We start from the raw sequence: 19,247 nt of genomic DNA, 5'->3' as shown, positions 1-19,247 counted from the left end.
ATCCAAATTGAATATGTTTAAAGTTGTGATTATAATCAATCAAGTTTATGTGTACAGCACATTTCAGCAACAAGGCAGTTCAAGATGCTTCACATCACAAAAACACACAAATACAAAGTCGTAGGACACGCTCTGACAACAGGTGGAAAATCTAAAGATATACTCGTACATTGGCAAGGCTCTGAAAAACCTTTGGAATCAAACACTAAGAGAAGCACGGCGAGCCTCGGTACAAGCCTCACCAGGCCTTTCGGCCGATCAGCCAGACAGAACATTCACAAGTCTGGCTTCTGTTAATGCAGAGCCAGCGAGGAAACAGAAGGACAAAACACATAAAGCATCTGCTCATCATTCAGCCAACATTTTAGGCCAAATCGAGCTTTTAAAAAGGACATGTTGGGCTTTTATAGGGTTTTCTCTCTTATTCTGAGTGTTTATAGTTCATTTGGTTTCACTAAATAGGCATAAAGCTCGACATAAAATGGAGCAATTCTAACTCTACAATGCCAAAGACGAGTCTAATAAAACATTTCATTTAGCTAGGGTCTCTTCTGATGACTTTATGATGCACACAAACATGTTACTTACAGTTTGGCTAGACACATAATAATAATGCTTTTACTCTAAAATATTTAGAACACAATGTTTTATTACTCTGTATTATGTACAGTACAGACCAAAGGTTTGGACACACCTTCTAATTAAAATGGGTTTTCTTTATTTTCATGACTATTTATAAGGCAAGAAATCCCACTTATTAACCTGACAGGGCAGGTTGACCTATGGAGTGAAAACCATTTCAGGTGACGACCTCTTGAAGCTCATCAAGAAAATGCAGAGTGTGTGCAAAGCAGTAATCACAGCAAAAGGTTGCTACAATGTCAATAGTCATGAAAATAAAGGAAACTCATTGAATTAAAAGGTGTGTCCAAACTTTTGGTCTGTACTGTATGTTCCAGGCACATAGTGCCATTTTGTAGCACTATAATGTAACTGTTATCTCCACTTGTTATAAAAAATTCTACATATATATCAGATATCACTTAAAAGGCATTTTAATTCGCAATTTAACACCTAGAAATTGGGCCTTTGTCTCTTTAAGAAACCCCTGGTCTTTTGGAAATGCTGCCTTCAGGAAGTCATCACAACATGGCTCCTCTATTAACGTTTTAACGACATTTTTATACCGCCGTTTCAGTGAGAAGTAGCTTGGCTGATGTGCAGTACCACCAGGTGTTTGCTAATTGTAGTGGGCTAGTCTGAAGGAGCTGAGTGGGGGAAGTCTATTTCTCAGTGCAACGCTCTGAAAAGCGAAGTTAAAGGCTTAACAGAGGCGCATTATCATTGGAAAGATCAGGAGCTTCTTAAAGAGACAGAGGCCCAATTTCTAGGCATCAAATTGCAAAGTCAAATTTCTTTTATGTTTGCTTTATGCAGCAGTTTTATAACAACTGAAAAAAACACAGTTACTTGATTGTGCTTTAAAAATGGCCTGGAAAATACTTGAATGTGTCAGTGTTTCCTCAATAAACATATTTATGTGTCTATTGACATGAAACTTTTCCTAGGTTTTAGAATTAACCCTAGAAATCAACAAGAAATCAAATGAGTCCCTTAATCTGGTTCTGTGTAGCAGAGTGGAAATTTATTAAGCTTTTATAGAAAATTTTGTTTTTTTTTTGGTAAATACAACTTCAAGATGTCTCTTGTTTGTATGAATGAGTTCAATTTAGTTAAAGATGTTAGAGTATTAAAACAGTAATTGCAAAAGAATTACACATGGACACATTATTCTCGATCTCACATTCTAAATCTATAATTATTAGCTTAAAACTCATCCTCAGATATCAGCGAGGAATCAGATTCATAAAACTGGCTGCAGAAGTTTACTTCCGGGGGGGAGGAGGAGTCAGAAGATTGAATTTTTGGAAGCAATTATCCAGAATGGCCTCAGGAAGAGCGAGTCGGCATATTACAGCTCATGGTGGCATCAGATGTGACAGGCCGTGTCCCCTCAACGCTCAGCTCACATCTTTCACTGAGCAAAGTCCAAAGTCATCAATATTTAACGCAGCTTAATTGTCACTACGCTGCAGAAGACTACTGACAGTTCATCCAATTCTCTTTTTTGTTGAAAAATATATATGTTTTACATGTAATATGTGTTTTAAAATAGCTAGTATGCATTTCCAATCAAAGTTGGTACAGTTTCATTGAAAGTATTTAAGGCAGACCCGTCAGCCAACCCTGTAGCTCATTAACGCTGCTTCTGTTTAACCTACTGGATTCTGAAAGATGACATGAAAGAGAATATTTAACTGAGCCCAAGACGTCAATGGAGTCTCCTCAGACTATAACTTATTTAAATTCAAGAGTCAGCTCAGCTTGCAAAGTCTTCACAAATGCCTTCTACTTTTCAGCCCCAAACCCATGAGTCGTGAACTGGACAACTACGCACCTTATTGCTACAGATTCATATTTAAAGGGGCAGTATTATGTAAATTTAACTTATTTACACAATGTTGCAATGTCATTCCTTTATCAGAAACATACCTGGAGTGTTGCTATGATTCTTTCATGCATGTTTGAGAACTCCTTTAGTCTCCCGTGGCAACCAATCAGTTGTGTAAAACGGCTGGGTGGACCTAGCCCCGCCTTCGAGGCACAGCTCCTCCTCTGTGTTGCAGTTTCCAAGCTACAGAGCTTCCGCCTCACAGAGCAGCTCTCCTCCACTCAGCTCCTTCAGACTAGCCAGCAGCAACTAGCAAACACCTGCTGAGTTCATTATAGGAGCTGCTTCTCAGTGCAACACTGGTAAAAACGTTGCTAAACGGTTAATAGAAGAGCCATGCTGTGGCTTTCTGAAGGTGGAGTTTCAGAAAGAGGAGGAGTTTCTTAAAGAGACAGAGGCGTGAAATCACAAGGTCAGATTTTCTTAAAGTCATATTTAACATAAACAGATTTTTTTTTTTTTTTTACAAATGAAGTTAACACATAATAGCGCCCCTTTAATTAAGCATTATTCAACATCAAGACCTGCTTTTTGTTATGTTTTGTATTTTATTTTTATATTGGCTTATCAATCATTTAAATGAATTGTCGGGGCATTTACATAAGAACTTACGGCTGAAATCTATTTATTTATCCATATATTTGTTCTTGCAGAGTTTAGCAACAGGTGAATATAATTTCAGCAAAAGAGAAAGAAAATCATTTACAGCTAATTTTTCACAGGCTTGTGAAAATACATAAATAATAACCATCTTTTTTTACAAAAATATGTGTGGCAGAATGCTTTCAGTATGAGGTCAGATCTCTGTTTGCAGAGATAAAAGCGGCAAAGATTTTGCACTTATTCCTCGAAACATAACACCTCCACGCACTGGTGGGCTTCACTAAAAGCTCTTTTATTGACGCCTTTTCAGTGCGAAGACGAGATGCAAAACTGTGTGCTACAAAATAAATATATCCTGGCAAAATAAAACAGACTGCTGGTGTTCTGGTGACGGCTTTAGTTCGTGTTTACATGTTAATATTGATGAGTCATGTACACAAAAGCACTCCTGCGTTTATCATTGTTAGATTTTTCGGAACAAGCAGACAGAGGCAGCCAGTTAATGTTTGGCAAACTTGGAAGATTTTTTTTTCTAACCGTAGAAATTGATAGTCGGAGTTTTCCAGAAGCATAAAACCAAAATAAGCACCCAATGAATGTGATGAATGTTAGGTGTTTTTATTGTTATTATTTAAAAGTGAGAAAAACACTGAATATATCCCGTACACTTTTTCTGAAGTCAAAAATGACACGTACAGAGGTGGAAGTAGACGGCTGGAGACGCAGCAACGGTGTATGTAAACAGTCATCAGTCAGAATGATGAACCCATTATAAAACCATCTCAAACAGGCTTATGTTTAACAGCACGGTGCAGACTGTAAATACATAAGCTGTGTTAACTGGGACGGGTCACACATCAGCTTTTAAAGACGCCTGCCGAAGTATACGGAGCCGTTTAATGATAAAACTGAGTCTCTCAGCTCGGCTCAGCAAATAAAACGTGAGAAACTGGTTGACCGAAGTGGCATAATTTGATTGACAAGATTTTAAAACATCTTGTCAATCAAATGTCGATTATAATGCTTTTTAATAATGTAACCTGTATACATATTTATTTACACGTTACAATCACAAACTTATATTTGTTTTGTTGAGATTTGATGTGACAGATTAACAATCAGAGAAAGAAAATGATGAAAAGTTTAATAAATGAAGAAATCCAAAAAAAAAGAATGTGGCATGTGTTTGCATTTAGCCACATCTGAGTGAAATCCAATGCGAACAAAGAATATTAATTTCTTGGATTGCCCCAGAAAACCTGAGTTATAGATTTATAAAACTGACACTCATTATCAAGCTAATTTGAATTGGCTTGAGCTACTTTGCAAACAGGAATTGGCAAAAATCCTTCAAACACCACTTTACTGTCTCTGGATGCCATGTTGCTCCATCAAACATCCCAATCAAATTTGTTCTAGTGGTTGTTGGATGACAAAATTCGAAAAGAAAAGTAACACAAAGGGGGCTGCACAGTGGCGCAGTTGGTAGCCCTGTTGCCTTGCAGCAAGAAGGTCCTGGGTTCGATTCCCGGCCGGGCTCTTTCTGCATGGAGTTTGCATGTTCTCCCTGTGCATGCGTGGGTTCTCTCCGGGTACTCCGGCTTCCTCCCACAGTCCAAAAACATGACTGTCAGGTCAATTGGTTTCTCTAAATTCTCCCTAGGTGTGAGTGTGTGTGTGCATGGTTGTTTGTCCTGTATGTCTCTGTGTTGCCCTGCGACAGACTGGCGACCTGTCCAGGGTGTACCCCGCCTCTCGCCCGGAACGTAGCTGGAGATGGGCACCAGCAACCCTCCCGACCCCATTAGGGACAAGGGTGAACAGAATATGGATGGATGGATGGAAGTAACACAAAGGCGACAATCTATTTTATATAAACTTCACTTTCTTTATATTAAAACTTCAAAACTGACATTCTGTAATTCAAACATAACATTATAAGTGAAATTCCTGCTTTGGGTATTAAAGCTAAAAGCACAGATCTTAGAGAGCTTTCAAGAACAACATGTCTCTTACAATTTTGTTATTCATTCAGTCTTCAGGTAATGAAAGTAAAGGTTTGCTGCTCCCATAATACGGATGAAGGAGCTGGAAGGTCAAAAAGGCAAGAATGTTAATACAGAGAAGAGGCAGGGATGTCAAGAGACAGGTAGAGATATGATGTATGATGATGTCTACACACACACACACACACACACACGCACCCACACAGAGTTTGTCCACTGGCTCTCTGGATATCTGCATTCTAATAAAAGGGTTACAAGCTTCCCTGAAAGCAGCCAAAGGAGACAGTGACGCTCAACCAAACATGGAAATAAAAGGCAAGAAGGACTTTTGATGCAAAATCCACAGAGACAAAAACAACAAAGCAGAGCAGCTTCAAAATCCCAATTTGTCATGCAGAAAGTAAACAGTGCTGACTGTGGAATCTGCAGTTAACAGGAGAAGTATTCCAGGTCAACCCTCTGGAATCAGCTGTCGGACACGGGCCCCTACAGGTGTGCCGTCGAGTCCGAAGGCAACCAGACTTTGTCCAACGTCGGGCGCATTTAGCTGGAAGGTGAGCTTCCAAACCTCTGGGATGTGTTTGTGTTTTCACTGTGAAAGGAAAACTGATTCAGTAACTTTCTGCTCAGGCCTTCCTCATTTCTCTGTGGAGCCTCAACCCAGGTCCTAGTGGCCAATGAGGCCTTGAGTCTGAGATGTGTGGCTCACGGACCTCCAGATCTGGTCGAGGTCATCTGGCTGCGCGATGGAGCTGAAATGAACTCCTTGAATGACCCGGTGGCGCTGTCGCCTTCAACACCCAGCCTCACAGGTAGACCTTATCCCTGAAAACTGCATGTAATACTGTCATGAGTTGGTGACGATGGACGTCGTAGACCCAGGTTGATGTGCAATAACGATGGTTTTAATGACAAACACGAAGAGGACAGAAATCCAGGCGGTGAACAATGAGGCGACGAGCTCAGACACGCTGCGAGGACTGATGACAAAGACTATGACGACAAAGACAAGGTCCCGACAGGGAGCAGGATTTTTCACTCGGGAATGATCAGGGAAACAAGAGGCAGCTGGAGAGAATCAAGGGGAAGACGAAACTACACAGGAACTAAATGAACAGAAAAACATACAAAACGCTATATCCTCACAAATACTCTAAAAACTTCAAATCAAACCATTTAAAAACAGCTAAAGTGAAACTATTAATCAGATTAATCGTGATTAATCGATTATTGATGTAACTGTCAACTAATTTGACAACTGATTAATTATTAACTGGAGTATAAGACTCAAAAAGGACATTTTTCAGAAATTAAGCAAAAACTGTACAATAAAACCCCCCCGTTCTTTATCTACCCAGAACTCCTCAAGGGTCATAGATTTGGCTTAATCTGGTTCAAATATTGTAAAAAAAAAAAAAAAAAAAAAAATTATTGAATTATTAAGGAAAAAAGTAGCATATCAGCCCAGATCGTGATTAATCGATTATTGAAAGAACTAATTTAATAATCAATTAATCATTAACCGGAGTATACAACTCAAAAAGGAAATTTTTCAATAAATGAGAACATTTTCTTCCATCCATCCATCCATTTTCTTCCGCTTTATCCAGGGTCGGGTCGCGGGGGTAGCAGCTTCAGAAGGGAGGCCCAGACTTCCCTCCTCAGCCACTTGTTCCAGCTCCTCCGGGGGAATCCCGCGGCGTTCCCAGTCCAGCCGGGAGACACGGTCCCTCCAGTGTGTCCTGGGTCGTCCCTGGGGCCTCCTCCCCCGGGGAAATTTTCTTTTCATTAAAATTTTCTGTCCTTCTCAGTAAGTGAAAATGAAATGCACAAAACAATTACATTCAGCGTTTAAGATAAATAAAATTGTTGTCTGTAAAACCTCAAGTGCTAGTTTTAGCTTCATCTGGTTCAAAAGAGTCAACACATCAGCCCAAATTACGATTCATCGGATTAACCATGATTAAAATGAATCGGTTAACCGGGAAAATTTTATTCTGTAAAACATTTTTAAAATTTTTTTTTTTATTTTGTGTTATTTCGAAAATCTCACGAGATGTTTTCAAGCCCAACCCGCCTTCTTCTCTAGAAGATTCTTCATTTCGCGCTGGTGGACAGTTGAGGGCGGTTTAAACAAAAAGAAAATAATTTAAAAAGCGGATAGTTGAGCACTTTCTTTCTCTTTTTTTATGGATAAAGTGGACTTGAAGAGTTGGCTTTTTTCCCCCAGACTTTTTTTCAGCTCTGTAGCATTTTTCATCCCGCTCATCGTTTTATCACTAAAACTCTCTCCATTAATCACATCTTTCTGGGAAGCTGTTCTTCCACAGCTTCTTTGTCTACCAGTTAAATTCCTATTGATGACAAACTTCTGCTTCTCAGTTTCAAGAGCGTCAATCGTAGCATCTTCTGAAGATCTCTCAGATCTTTTGAACATCCGCCACTCACAATCAATGAGACAACTAACATTGTTTAATTGGAAAAAAATTATACATGCAATAGTTTTTATATTTCTTGACTTGTTCTTGTAAATCACATTAACAGCATAAAAAATCTGAAATGCACCAATATGAAATATGGGCTGATATCCGATATTAATATTGCTGTAATGGCCGATAAGCGACATTTGAGATTTGACATTTTTATTTATTTTCAGTCATTTTTCATCTTTAAAAATGACCGTAAAAAAAGAAAAACAAAACTATTACGGAAACAAATTTTAATTCTCGTCAGTGGCAAGAACACAAAGTGTTTGAACGCAAAGATGTTGTACATAAATATATACACCTTGAGTTAATCCTCCCACAATCCTTTGGTGCATCACTACTGCTATCACATGACCAAACAAAAACCACATGACCGTCCTCCTTCCCTTCCCCTCCAGAAACAAACGGCAACAAGATGGAAATAAATATCTGTTTGTAATATCAGCCCAGTTTTATTTATCGAACTGATACCGATATGTTGAAAAATAAGACTAACATTGTCCGATTCCGATGTATATCATGTAGGCCTATAAAACATTGCTGCAACTTTATGCATATTTAGTATATGCATTAACTGCACTTTAATAAAAATCCAGCAAAAAAATCTTGGTATCCTTCGAAGGGTTTTCCAAAATTCGATCCACTGTTAGTCGAGGCAGCGCAGCTGTTCTACATGTTATGACTCAACCTCAAATGGCTGATTTTTAGTTTTTTTTTAGTTTGATACTGGCATAAGGTTGCTTCTCATTCTCCATGTTGCCAAAGTACTCACTGGTTTACTCCAGTATTCTCCAGAGGGACTCCGAGCCATCTGACACATTAATGTTTTATACTCCCAAACACTTTAGTGAACACGTCAGCCGACGGTGATGGAGATTTATAAGGATTATCCACATCCTTCAAAAGAAGCTGGTGTAGCCATTAAAATGCACAGGGTTTTCATGAATAGTCATGACTCTCACTTCTAGCGGCTGTTCACACATTATCCACAACAACAGGGGTGACGACAGGGCAAGTTATGCTTGTTTAGTATGCTAACCACAGTAGCAGCTAATTGCCTTCAAATTACCGTCAACGTGATAGCAGAAAACTCCTAAATTAGGTCAAAGCTGTGAAGTTAAATTCTACACCACATTTCTTCTTGTGTTAGCTGACATTGCGTTACTTGAGCATCTTCTTTTTACATGTTGTATCCAGTTAAGATTTCACGAGAGAGGCCAACACAAAGTAGTGGGAAAACTCTGAAAGGAAAGCGTGGTAGAGCTTTTTACAATACATAGTTTTAGTTACTTTAAAACTCCTAAATGAAATGCAGTGCAGCAAACTGTCTTCAGATTTCACACATTTGTAATGGAGACGCAGCTGATGTGGAAGGACCACAGAGCCACTTATGGCTCCAGCGCCACAGGTTGAAGACCCCTAGCCTATCCCATAAAATGTCAACAATGTATAAAATTCCAAGTGCCTGAACACTTTTGCAAGCAAATCTTATTAAATGAAGATATAATTTTTAAATTACCAACTGTATGCAATTGCTAATAATTATTTTTCTGTCAGGTTATTTCTCCCAGAAAGTCCGACCTGACAAAGTGCGAAGCCGACCTTGAGTTGATCAATTAGTAACTTTTTTCCCCCATGTTCAGACGCCTCTCCAGAGCAGCAGCAGGAACCGTCACTGGACAGCATCACAACCTCAGCAGATGACAGACAGGACAGATACATCTGTCTGAAAAAAGAAAAAAAAGAAAAATCAAATAAAACCTGCTTTAACATCTGCTGCTGCAAACATGGATGCGTCCAGTGACAGGCTTTTCTGCTGCAGATGGGTGCGCAACAAGGTTCCCGCTGCCTGCAGAGACGAGCTCTACCACATCCTGAGGATGACGGGGCCTCTGGTAAGAAACGCTTCAGCTAATATATTCATTTTTGAGTGCATCAATATTTTTCTAGGAGGAGAACTGAGTTATAGTGGCGTGTTTTTAGCCACGGCTAGATTCATGTTTAGTGGGGTTTTCCTGACGGCGTGCGCGCGTGTGTGTGTGTGTGTGTGTGTGCGTGTGTGTGTGTGTGTGTGTGTGTGCGTGTGTGTGTGTGTGTGTGTGTGTGTGTGTGTGTGTGTGTGTGTGTGTGTGCGCGTGTGTGTGTGCGCGTGTAAAGACAGCTGTACAGAGTAATTGGAGTTATAATAGATAGAATATGAAACCTTCTACCTTATATGTGTGTTGGTGCCGCCTGCTCCACAAATCATGTTTGTGTTTGTAGCTGCTCTCCAGAATCCTCCATTACCTGCTTCCATTTGTTGTCACAATGTTCTGCGGGCGCCTGGGAAATGATGTGATGGCTGGTTATGGATTAGCCTCCGCAGTAAGTGCTCATATTCTATCATATTTTTTTAAAATACGTTTTTATAAACACAAACACAAAAATGACCTGAGATGTGACTCACGTTTTACTGACACTGCTTAAAACTAATGTTTTAATCAGTTTAAATTGTCATAAGTAGTGAGAATATTAGCAAAAAACAAGGAGCGCCTAAGTAAAGTGTACAAAAGTATGCTTTGACTTGATTCCAGGCCATTAACGTTACCACGGCAGCCACGGGATGCGGTCTGGGTCTGGCTTGCGACACGCTGGTGTCCCAGGTTTGAAAACTTGGTGTTAATATTTCTTGACTCGCTTTTAACTGACTTCACATCCTAACTATTCATTACTGCGCTTCGCTGAATGATTACTGCCGCCTGTGCGGTGCTGCCAGACGTTCGGGGGCCAGAACCTGCTGAGGGTGGGAGTGATCCTGCAGCGGGGCATCATCATCCTGCTGCTGTTCTGCCTGCCCTGCTGGGGGCTGCTCATTAACGCCGAGGCCATCCTGCTGTGCATGGGGCAGGAACCCGAGGTGGCCAGGTAACTACATGACGCTGAAGCTGCTCAAACCACCAAGTCATTGTTTATTCGTAGCAAAATCTGAACTTTAAGATTAGCTCTGTGTGCTGAAATATTGCAGTGAACAATCTGGTCATTAGTTTTAAGCCACTGTTTCATATTTTCAGAGTAGCCCAGCTGTATATGACAGCTTTTATTCCTGCAGTACCAGTAAGTTTTCACCTTCCTTTGACATGTTGAGCCTCGACTTCCTGTGATTTCTAGTTATGTAGTTAGCTAGAATATATTCATACCCCTTTAGCTTTTTTCCCCACTGTTCATTATGACGCAGCCAAAACATCTGCAGTTCTGGCTGCAGATGTTACAACCATCAACCCATGTTGGTGTTACAGACCAACACAAAATAAAACCTTTTTTATTCGCATAGTGCCAACTCAGAACAAATGTTGTCACTTTACCGAAAAAAATAAAATAAAATTCAGCTCAATCATGCATACAAAAGAAGTACGTAATTGTGAAGTGGATAGAAAAATAGCAGCTTGGTTTTAAAATCTTTTCTCAAATACAAATTGAAAATTCAAATTGTTGAATCCAGAACAAACTTTTATTGAGATTCATCCAAAGGAAGTTCATAGACGCTCTTCTTTGAAAATAAATAAATCAGTCCCTGGATGGCTAAAGCTCACAGACACATTCATACCTCAGAAAAACTGATTGTAGCGAGAGGTACAAAAAACTGACAAAGGGGTTATGAATAATTTAGTTAGGCTCTGCATGCAGACCCTATCCTGCCTTCAACGCCAATTTTATTCTTTCCTTTTCTCTTAGGCCATGTTTCTATATAACCTTCAGGTGTCTTATCTGCAGAACCAGGCAAGCTATGATGTTGTATTTATTATTTCTGTAAGAAAAATGTCGTCTTAACTCGTGGCGCTACCAACACCTGCATGCCTGCATTTTTAGGGAATAATCATGCCCCAAATGTACACCGCTTTGTTGGCGAACGTCGCCAACCTGGCGACAAACTACGCCTTCCTTCACTGGGCGAATCTGGGCGTTGTGTAGGTGTTCCTTACACGTCCCAAAACATTTACTCACAATCACACAAGGTTCTGAGTGTGACCCGACTCTCTTTGCAGTGGTTCTGCAGCGGCCAACACTCTCTCGCAGATTTATATCTGTGTGTTTCTGTTTGCATACATTTGGTGGAAGAAGCTACATGTGAACACATGGGGAGGTGAGCAGTCAGTGCTTTGACCTGCTGTCTTCTTTTTTGTTTCGTTTCTTTTGTGTTTGGCTTCACTTAACTCATCCAAGGATAAATAGGAGTCTTCCTCCCCCTGCAGGCTGGTCTGTGGAATCGCTGCAGGAGTGGGGATCCTACATGAAGCTGGCCATCCCCAGCTTGCTGATGGTTTGCTTTGAGTGGTGGGTGTATGAGTTTGGGGGATTCTTTGCAGGTAATTTTGCAGCGGACAGCTGGTACCAACCAGTTCACTTCTGTCAAAAACCGCTTGAAATGAAAACCAGTAGCAGAGACTGAGGGTACGATGAGCCATTTTTGAAGATGGCTCAACTTACCCCCAAAACTACAATTTCAACTTTATTTGTGTCCAGAGCTAAAAGGCTATGCTTTTTATGTTGTAGCTCATATATAGCACAATTGATATGTAAAACAAAATTTGAAAATATCTTAACCCAATTCTTATAAAACTTATGATTGACGGAATTCACTTTTAAGAGTGGAAATGTTTTATTTTTTCCTCTTTTTTTAAGGAATAAAAGTCTAACAACTTCATCTTCACAATCTCAATTATCTAACTATTTGGTCACATGATCATTGTTGTCTAGCAACAAGGAGTGGCTAAACTTACCTCAGTCTCTCCGTCATCTCTCATATTTATATATTTTTTTGTAATAATCAGGAATGCTGAGTGAGGACGAGCTGGCAGCCCAACATGCTGTGATAATGATCGCTTTCATCACTTACATGGTAAAGGTTATGGAGTTCTAAAATCCCATATTTTAGGGAGTTAAATCGTAGTTTTAACTCAAACAATAATTGCGGATTGACCTCAGCATTTGCAGAGAAACCTTTTATGTGTTTATTTAAATTATTTTTATGCTATTGTTTATTTAATAGGGACAGAAACATAAAGAAACATAAATCAAGAGAATCTGATGCTTTAATTTTTATCTGAATTTTCATTGACCATATAATTACACAAGTTTTGGCGCTAGGATGAGGTGTTTTTTTATTTATTTTTTTGTCCGTATCAAAATTTGTTTATTTCACAAAACATGGAAACATTGCAATTGTGAATTTTTTTTTTTCCACATTAGCGTAATGTTGACAAAGTTGGCTTGTTCGCAACACTCATTGCTTGAAGGACTATTAACAGTATGTGTAACAGTAAATAATAAGTACAATAAAATGATCAAAAATGTACTAAAAACTACTGAATCAAAAACAATTACAATGTATAAAAACCAGTGCAGTTCTGGTTATAAAAAAGGTATTAAGCAGGCCAAGCTCCAGTACAAACAGCAGATTGAGGAACATTTCATCAACAACAACCCCCGAAGCATGTGGAGAGGCATTAGAATCATGACGGACTACAAACACAGCACTCAGCTGACCAGCCGCGACCCCACCCTGCCTGACACCTTAAACAGTTTCTTTGCCCGCTTTGACACGGCGGGCAGCAGAGAAGCCGTACATCTACCCCAACTGGAAGAGCAGCACCAGCCCCTCGTCTTACAGAAGTATCAGGTGACGTCCACCCTGAGGACGATCAACACCCACAAAGCTCCAGGACCGGACAAGGTGTCAGGCCAGACGCTGAAAACCTGCGCCGACCAGCTGGCAGGAGTGTTTCTGGACATTTTCAATCTGTCCCTGCAGCTCGCCATGGTTCCTGAGTGCCTCAAGTCTTCCACCATCATCCCTGTACCGAAGAAGAGGTCCATCACCAGCCTGAACGATTACCGGCCCGTCGCTCTGACCCCGGTGATCATGAAGTGCTTTGAGAGGATTCTTCTGAGGTACATCAGAGACTTCATCCCCGCAAACCTGGACAGCCTTCAGTTCGCCTACAGAGCGAACCGGTCAACAGAGGATGCTGTCTCCATCACTCTGCACACAGCCCTGACCCATCTGCAGCATCCCAACTCCTACGTCAGGATGCTATTTGTAGACTTCAGCTCAGCATTTAATACCGTCATCCCAGACAAGCTGGTGCTGAAGTTACTCGAGGTGGGGCTGCCCGCTTCACTGTGCCACTGGATCAGAGACTTCCTCACCAACAGGCCTCAGGTGGTGAGAATAAGTGGCTCAACATCGTCCCCACTGGTCCTCAACACAGGCACGCCGCAGGGCTGTGTGCTCAGCCCAGCTCTCTTCACCCTGTTTACACACGACTGCGTGGCCATCCACCCCACCAACACAGTCGTGAAGTACGCGGACGACACAACAGTAGTGGGTCTCATTTCAGACAACAACGAGACCCACTACAGAGAGGAGATTCTGCAGCTCACTCAGTGGTGTTCAGCCAACAACTTGGTGCTGAACACAGGGAAGACCAAAGAGGTCATTGTGGATTACAGAAGGTCCAGGAGGACGGCTCACACTCCCCTTCTCATAGATGGAGAAGTGGTGGAACGTGTGGACAACATCAAGTTCCTGGGCCTCCACATCACTTCTGACCTCTCCTGGAACACAAACACCTCCCACCTGGTGAAGAAAGCACAACAAAGGCTCTTCTTCCTCAGGAAACTGAGACGGGCTGGACTTTCCTCACGGCTGCTCGTGAACTTTTACAGGGCGATGATCGAGAGCATCCTCTGCCTCAACATGACTGTGTGGTATGGTAGCTGCACAGCATTGGAGAGGAAACAACTGACACGGGTGGTGAGAACAGCACAAGGCATTGTGGGATGCCCCCTCCCAGACCTGGACTCCATTTACACAGACCGGGTCAAGAAGAGAGCTGGATCCATAGCGATGGATTCCAGCCACCCGGGCCACAGACTGTTTGTGCCGCTGCCATCAGGCAAGCGGTACAGGAATATACGGACTACAACAAATAGACTGAGAAACAGTTTCTTCCCCACAGCCGTCAGAGCCATTACTCCCTGCCGCCCCCCCCTCCCACACATATCATAACCTCGCAGTCACACATACATATCCCCCACCCCCACACAGCCATATTGTTCTGCACTTTGCACTGTCACATCATCTGTACTTTGCCATAATTGGACCTGCTGCTACTTCTTTGGTGTGGTTGAGTGCCTTTAGTTAATTTAGTTGCATATATTGTCATTATTATTATTGTGTGTTTGCTTATTTATACTGTATATATTTGACCTTTTGCACGGGAGCTGCAATGGAAATTTTGTTGAATTCTGTTCAATGACAATAAATGCTATCTATCTATCTATATTTAGCCAATTGTTAATGTCAGTTGTGTGTTTTATTTTTCCATAATTTGGGATCTGTAGTTCCCTCTTGGAATTCAAGCGGCGGCCTGTGCGCGTGTGGGCAACGCTCTGGGTGCAGGAGACACCGCCAGAGCTCTCCTCGCCAGCAAGCTGTCGCTCAGTCTGGCAGGTGAGATCAAGCATTGCAAAATGAATCATATTGTTTTCATTATCTGCTTTATAGTTTTTGATAAATTTGTCATTTCTTTTTTATTTTCCAGTTTCCTTCGCCCTCGTCGAAGGCGTTGTGCTTGGCTGCACTAAAACAGTCATCGGTCACATCTTCACCTCTGATGAGTGAGTCTGTATAGTTAAAGCTGCAGTATGTAACCTTTATTAAAAAATGTTTTGTTTTACATATTTGTATGTTGTGACAGAATGTCATGAGACTTACAACCTGTGAAAAGATTGATCTCCTCCACCTTCTCCCTGCGCTGAAGAAATGCACCACTTCGTACCAAAAACAACCAATCAGAGACAGGAAGAGGGTCATAGCGCTGTAAATCATCCTCATGTATGCCATGCTAAATGTCCCACTAGAGGGGAAGCAATTTACTGTCACAGAAAAACTATTTATTCACCTTTATGAGTGGTCATGCTAACTAGCTTGAGCATTCAGAACAGGCTATGCTAGCTGCAGCTAGCAGAGAGCGTGGGGTTACATTAAAAGATAAAAATCACAAACTTTAAATGTTCTCATTTGTAAAAATCTTTCTGTAATACAAAGTGAATATTTCAATGTAATCCTTTTAAAAAAAAATTTCAGGAATATTGCGAGAATTGTGTCGAACCTGATGACTGCATATTGCTTCCTCCAGCTCTTTGACGGCCTCGTGGTGAGTGAGTCACTGCATGCAGAGCAAATCTGTTTGCCGTACCGAGCCAGAAGTCTCACATGTGCGTCTCCTGTCCTCTCAGTGTGTGTGCACCGGCATCTTCTTGGGCACAGGCAAACAGAGGATACCAGCTGTGGCCAATTTCATTGCATACTACTGCGTGGGGCTGACGATGAGCGTGGTTTTGATGTTTGTCGCAAAGCTGAGAGTTTTAGGTAAGTCTGTGAAGTGGAACTGTTCTCGCCAGCGTTTAGGGCAAATTTGTGTTTGCACAGGAAACAAAGGTCGTAACAAGCGAGGCCTGCTGTGCTTCTGACAGAACCATTTGTCTTTTCTCTGCAGGCTTTTGGCTTGGGCTGCTCATCTGTGTTGTCCTGCATTCCACTTTCTACATTATTGTGATCTTCAGGCTGAACTGGAAGAAAATGACAGAAGAGGTATTCCAACTTTCTAGCAGTTTGACAGTCACTACGCATGTCAGAGGTGGGCGGATTTATCAACAATGTGGATAAAATCAATATCAAATCGGTATCGGATTGACACTACTGAGATAAAAATCAATACTTTAGTTTCAGATGCCCTCTTGAAATGTTATTTTATTGTTCCATTGTAGCTCTAAACTAAACATTTTTAGTACGTTGTACGTTGTTTATGCACAAATGTTTGTTTTGTTCTTTTGTTTTTTCAGTTTGTCATGGAAACATGGCATTAAAGTATTTTGTAGACACCCAAAAATGTCTACACTGTTTGTTTTTTTGGGTGTTTACAATAAAGACACCCAATTTTAGCAAAACAATTCAAAGAAAAAAATGTGTGATGGTCTAAATTTTGATGATTTACTTCAATAATAAGTGTTGGTATCTGTCTTGGTATCGGTGATATTAGCTAAGTATTTACTTGTTGTTGGATCAGTACCAAAATATCCAGTAGCACACAACTTTAGAGCGCATTGCTAACATACAGTGGCCTGCAAAAGCATTAATTCTTCTGTAATAGAGTAATAGTTGCAATGCAGGTTGGAGGCGAGCAACTCCATAGCAACCGTCATGACAGTTAGTTACGGATCTGCAGTTTCTCAAGAGTTAGAGTTGCCTCTCTGACAGTCCTCGTCTTTCTCAGCCTGTCAGTTCAAGTGGACAGCCGTGTCCTGATAGGTGTGCAATTTTGGTATAGCTACTGCTTCCATTTTCAGATGACGGATTGAACATTTCTCTGTCAGAGGTCTAAATGTGGGGATGTTGTTTTATAACCTGACCCTTCACTTTCATGTTGTGTACGCTGGTCTTCGTAATTCTGTTTGTTTTTTCAGAGTTAATAAAAACAACAACAAAAGAGGTTGAATACAAATAAATGCCACACTTGTGTGAAGTACTGAAAACCCTTGTATCCTTCCTCCTTCATTACACAATTATAAAGCATACAGTAAAAGGCTAATTGCTACATTTTGGTCATGCTTTTGTTTCCAGGCGGTAAAACGGGCCATGAAAAAGACTCACCTGACTCTGGTAGGAGCAGATGACCCGTCAGACAACAGCACAGCTTACGGTCAAGCATCAAACAATGAAAATGTAAGTCACCTGCTATTTTTAAAGGGGCAGTATTTTGTAAAACCGACTTTTTTGAGCTTTACATCATGCTATAATGTTAATCCCTCATCAAAACCACACCTAGAGTGTTGCTTTGACTCTTTCATGCATGTTTGAGAAATCGTTTATTCTCCTATGGCAACCATTTGACTGTGCAAAACGCTTGGGTGGCCCTAGCTCCGCCTTCAAGGATTAGCTCTTGAAGGCGGCGCTCTTCCTCCTCGGGGCTGTAGGTTTCAAGCTACCAGACTAGCCTGCAGCAATTAGCAAACACCTGCTGAACTGCACGTCAGCTGAGCTCATCATATGAGGTGCTTCTCAGAGCAACGCTGGTAAAAATGTTGTTTAAAGGGTTAATAGAAGAGCCATGTTGTGATGACTTCCTGAAAGCGGAGTTTCAGAAAGAGCAAGTGTTCTTAAAGAGACAGAGACCCAATTTCAAGGTGTTAAATATCAAAGTCAAATTTTTTTACAGACATAAAAACAACATTTTTATAGCTACTGAAGGTAACAGTTACTTTATTTACTATAAAAGAGCACTATCTGTCTGGAAAACACAATACTGCTCCTTTAGCAGTCTAAGCTGATTTGCTATCAATTCCCTATATTTTTTTTTATTTAAGTCCACCAAGGGGTGCACACCTGTGAAAACCCAGCAACATGACGGGAACAGTGAGACACGGGTTGAGCAGGAGGTGAGACGGCAGAAGGGCGGCCGCCTCTCCACCACCCAGCTGATCATCAGGCGAGGCCTCACCATGGTTACGGCGCTGGCCTTTCTGGCGGTGGGAACAGCCGTCCACTTCCTGGTCCCCTTGCCAGAGATTGGAAGCAACTCTACTCTTGACGGGATCAATACAACATTTACTCCTCACACAATTTCCTCACCTGTCCTCTAAAAATGAAATGTGGTATCTTAATTCTCAGTCAGATGTGAGTATTTATGGACTAAAAACAGGTAAAAAGTCCTTGCAGATTTTTTTTTTATTTCAAAATGAGGGAAATTAATGTGCCATAAATATATAATCTGATTTAGAAATAAAATAGAACTTTTTTTTCACCAAGTTTCCATAGACACTTTATCCTGCTTAGGGCTTTAAGAGGTTAAATGGCTGATCAAATTTGTCACCTAACAAAAGACGAACTTAACCTCGACGATCCATTAAGCAGAGATTGTGTCGTGCTTGTGATTTTGGGACTTCTCAAAGCAACTATAAAAATAACAAGACCTAACCGCAAGAAAACACATCTCTATTTAGCCTGTAATTTGCAAAAATGTTTACACTTGTTTAATTTGAGCCAATAAAAGCTGGTTGTTTTAAGCTGACGTCGTCTGTCCTTTCAGTGTTCAATTTGTATTTATTTTGCAGAGAATTATAAACCATCTTGGAGCCGTTGCCAATAAGTTGTACTACCGTCTGACACTACCGGTTTGGCAGTGTAGGACAGCACTAAATCTTCTAAAGTTCTCCTGAAGTTGGAGCAAACAGAGGAAGGGAAACTTTGACAATTCCTCTTTTCACAATCTCTATAGATTTCCCAAAAATCTTCGTTTTTATCTTATGGTCTCCTTTGTTCAGATGAAAGGTCTACTAATAACCTGCTTTCAACTTTCTGAAACTCACCACTTTTTATTTTAAATATCATTGCACTTAAAAATGCCTAAGCAATGCAGTAGCTTGGTGTTCTGTCAGAAAAGTTTGGGGTTTTTGCCAAATATCTCACTCTTGTTTGACCAAACAGCAAACTTCCAGTTAGTCCCAGTAGCGTTTAAAATCTTTCACGTACGTTTTTATTGCGACAGGACAGAAAACCTCTTTTTTCCTCCATGACCCCCAAAATAATTAGTGGTAAGC

The 19,247-nt window shown here is 40.9% G+C and overlaps 1 protein-coding gene across 1 annotated transcript; it reads left to right on the top strand.

The window, feature by feature from the left end:
- The first annotated feature begins 9,251 nt into the window (after positions 1 to 9,251).
- LOC114133273 (multidrug and toxin extrusion protein 1-like) lies at positions 9,252 to 18,718 on the top strand. The gene is made up of 17 exons (XM_027999032.1): positions 9,252 to 9,502; positions 9,870 to 9,971; positions 10,181 to 10,249; positions 10,363 to 10,511; positions 10,658 to 10,700; positions 11,319 to 11,363; positions 11,454 to 11,551; positions 11,630 to 11,727; positions 11,837 to 11,950; positions 12,416 to 12,483; positions 14,991 to 15,099; positions 15,191 to 15,266; positions 15,736 to 15,805; positions 15,888 to 16,020; positions 16,148 to 16,242; positions 17,272 to 17,373; positions 18,015 to 18,718. The coding sequence occupies exons 1-17, from the start codon at positions 9,395 to 9,397 to the stop codon at positions 18,288 to 18,290; spliced, it is 1,755 nt and encodes a 584-aa protein (XP_027854833.1). The 5' UTR covers positions 9,252 to 9,394; the 3' UTR covers positions 18,291 to 18,718.
- The last annotated feature ends 529 nt before the right edge of the window (positions 18,719 to 19,247 follow it).

Source organism: Xiphophorus couchianus, chromosome 18 (assembly GCF_001444195.1).
Source record: "Xiphophorus couchianus chromosome 18, X_couchianus-1.0, whole genome shotgun sequence".
Taxonomy (NCBI): Eukaryota; Metazoa; Chordata; class Actinopteri; order Cyprinodontiformes; family Poeciliidae; genus Xiphophorus; species Xiphophorus couchianus.
The sequence above is the reverse complement of the archived record's forward strand: the minus strand, read 5'-3'. Positions and strand labels throughout refer to the sequence as shown.

Excerpts from the sequence above, each read along its gene's own strand:
- LOC114133273 (XM_027999032.1), top strand. The coding sequence starts at position 9,395 with ATGGATGCGTCCAGTGACAGGCTTTTCTGCTGCAGATGGGTGCGCAAC. Across the intron at positions 9,972-10,180 it reads GTTATGGATTAGCCTCCGCA|GCCATTAACGTTACCACGGC; the intron begins GTAAGTGCTCAT and ends ACTTGATTCCAG. Across the intron at positions 15,100-15,190 it reads GCTGTCGCTCAGTCTGGCAG|TTTCCTTCGCCCTCGTCGAA; the intron begins GTGAGATCAAGC and ends TTTATTTTCCAG.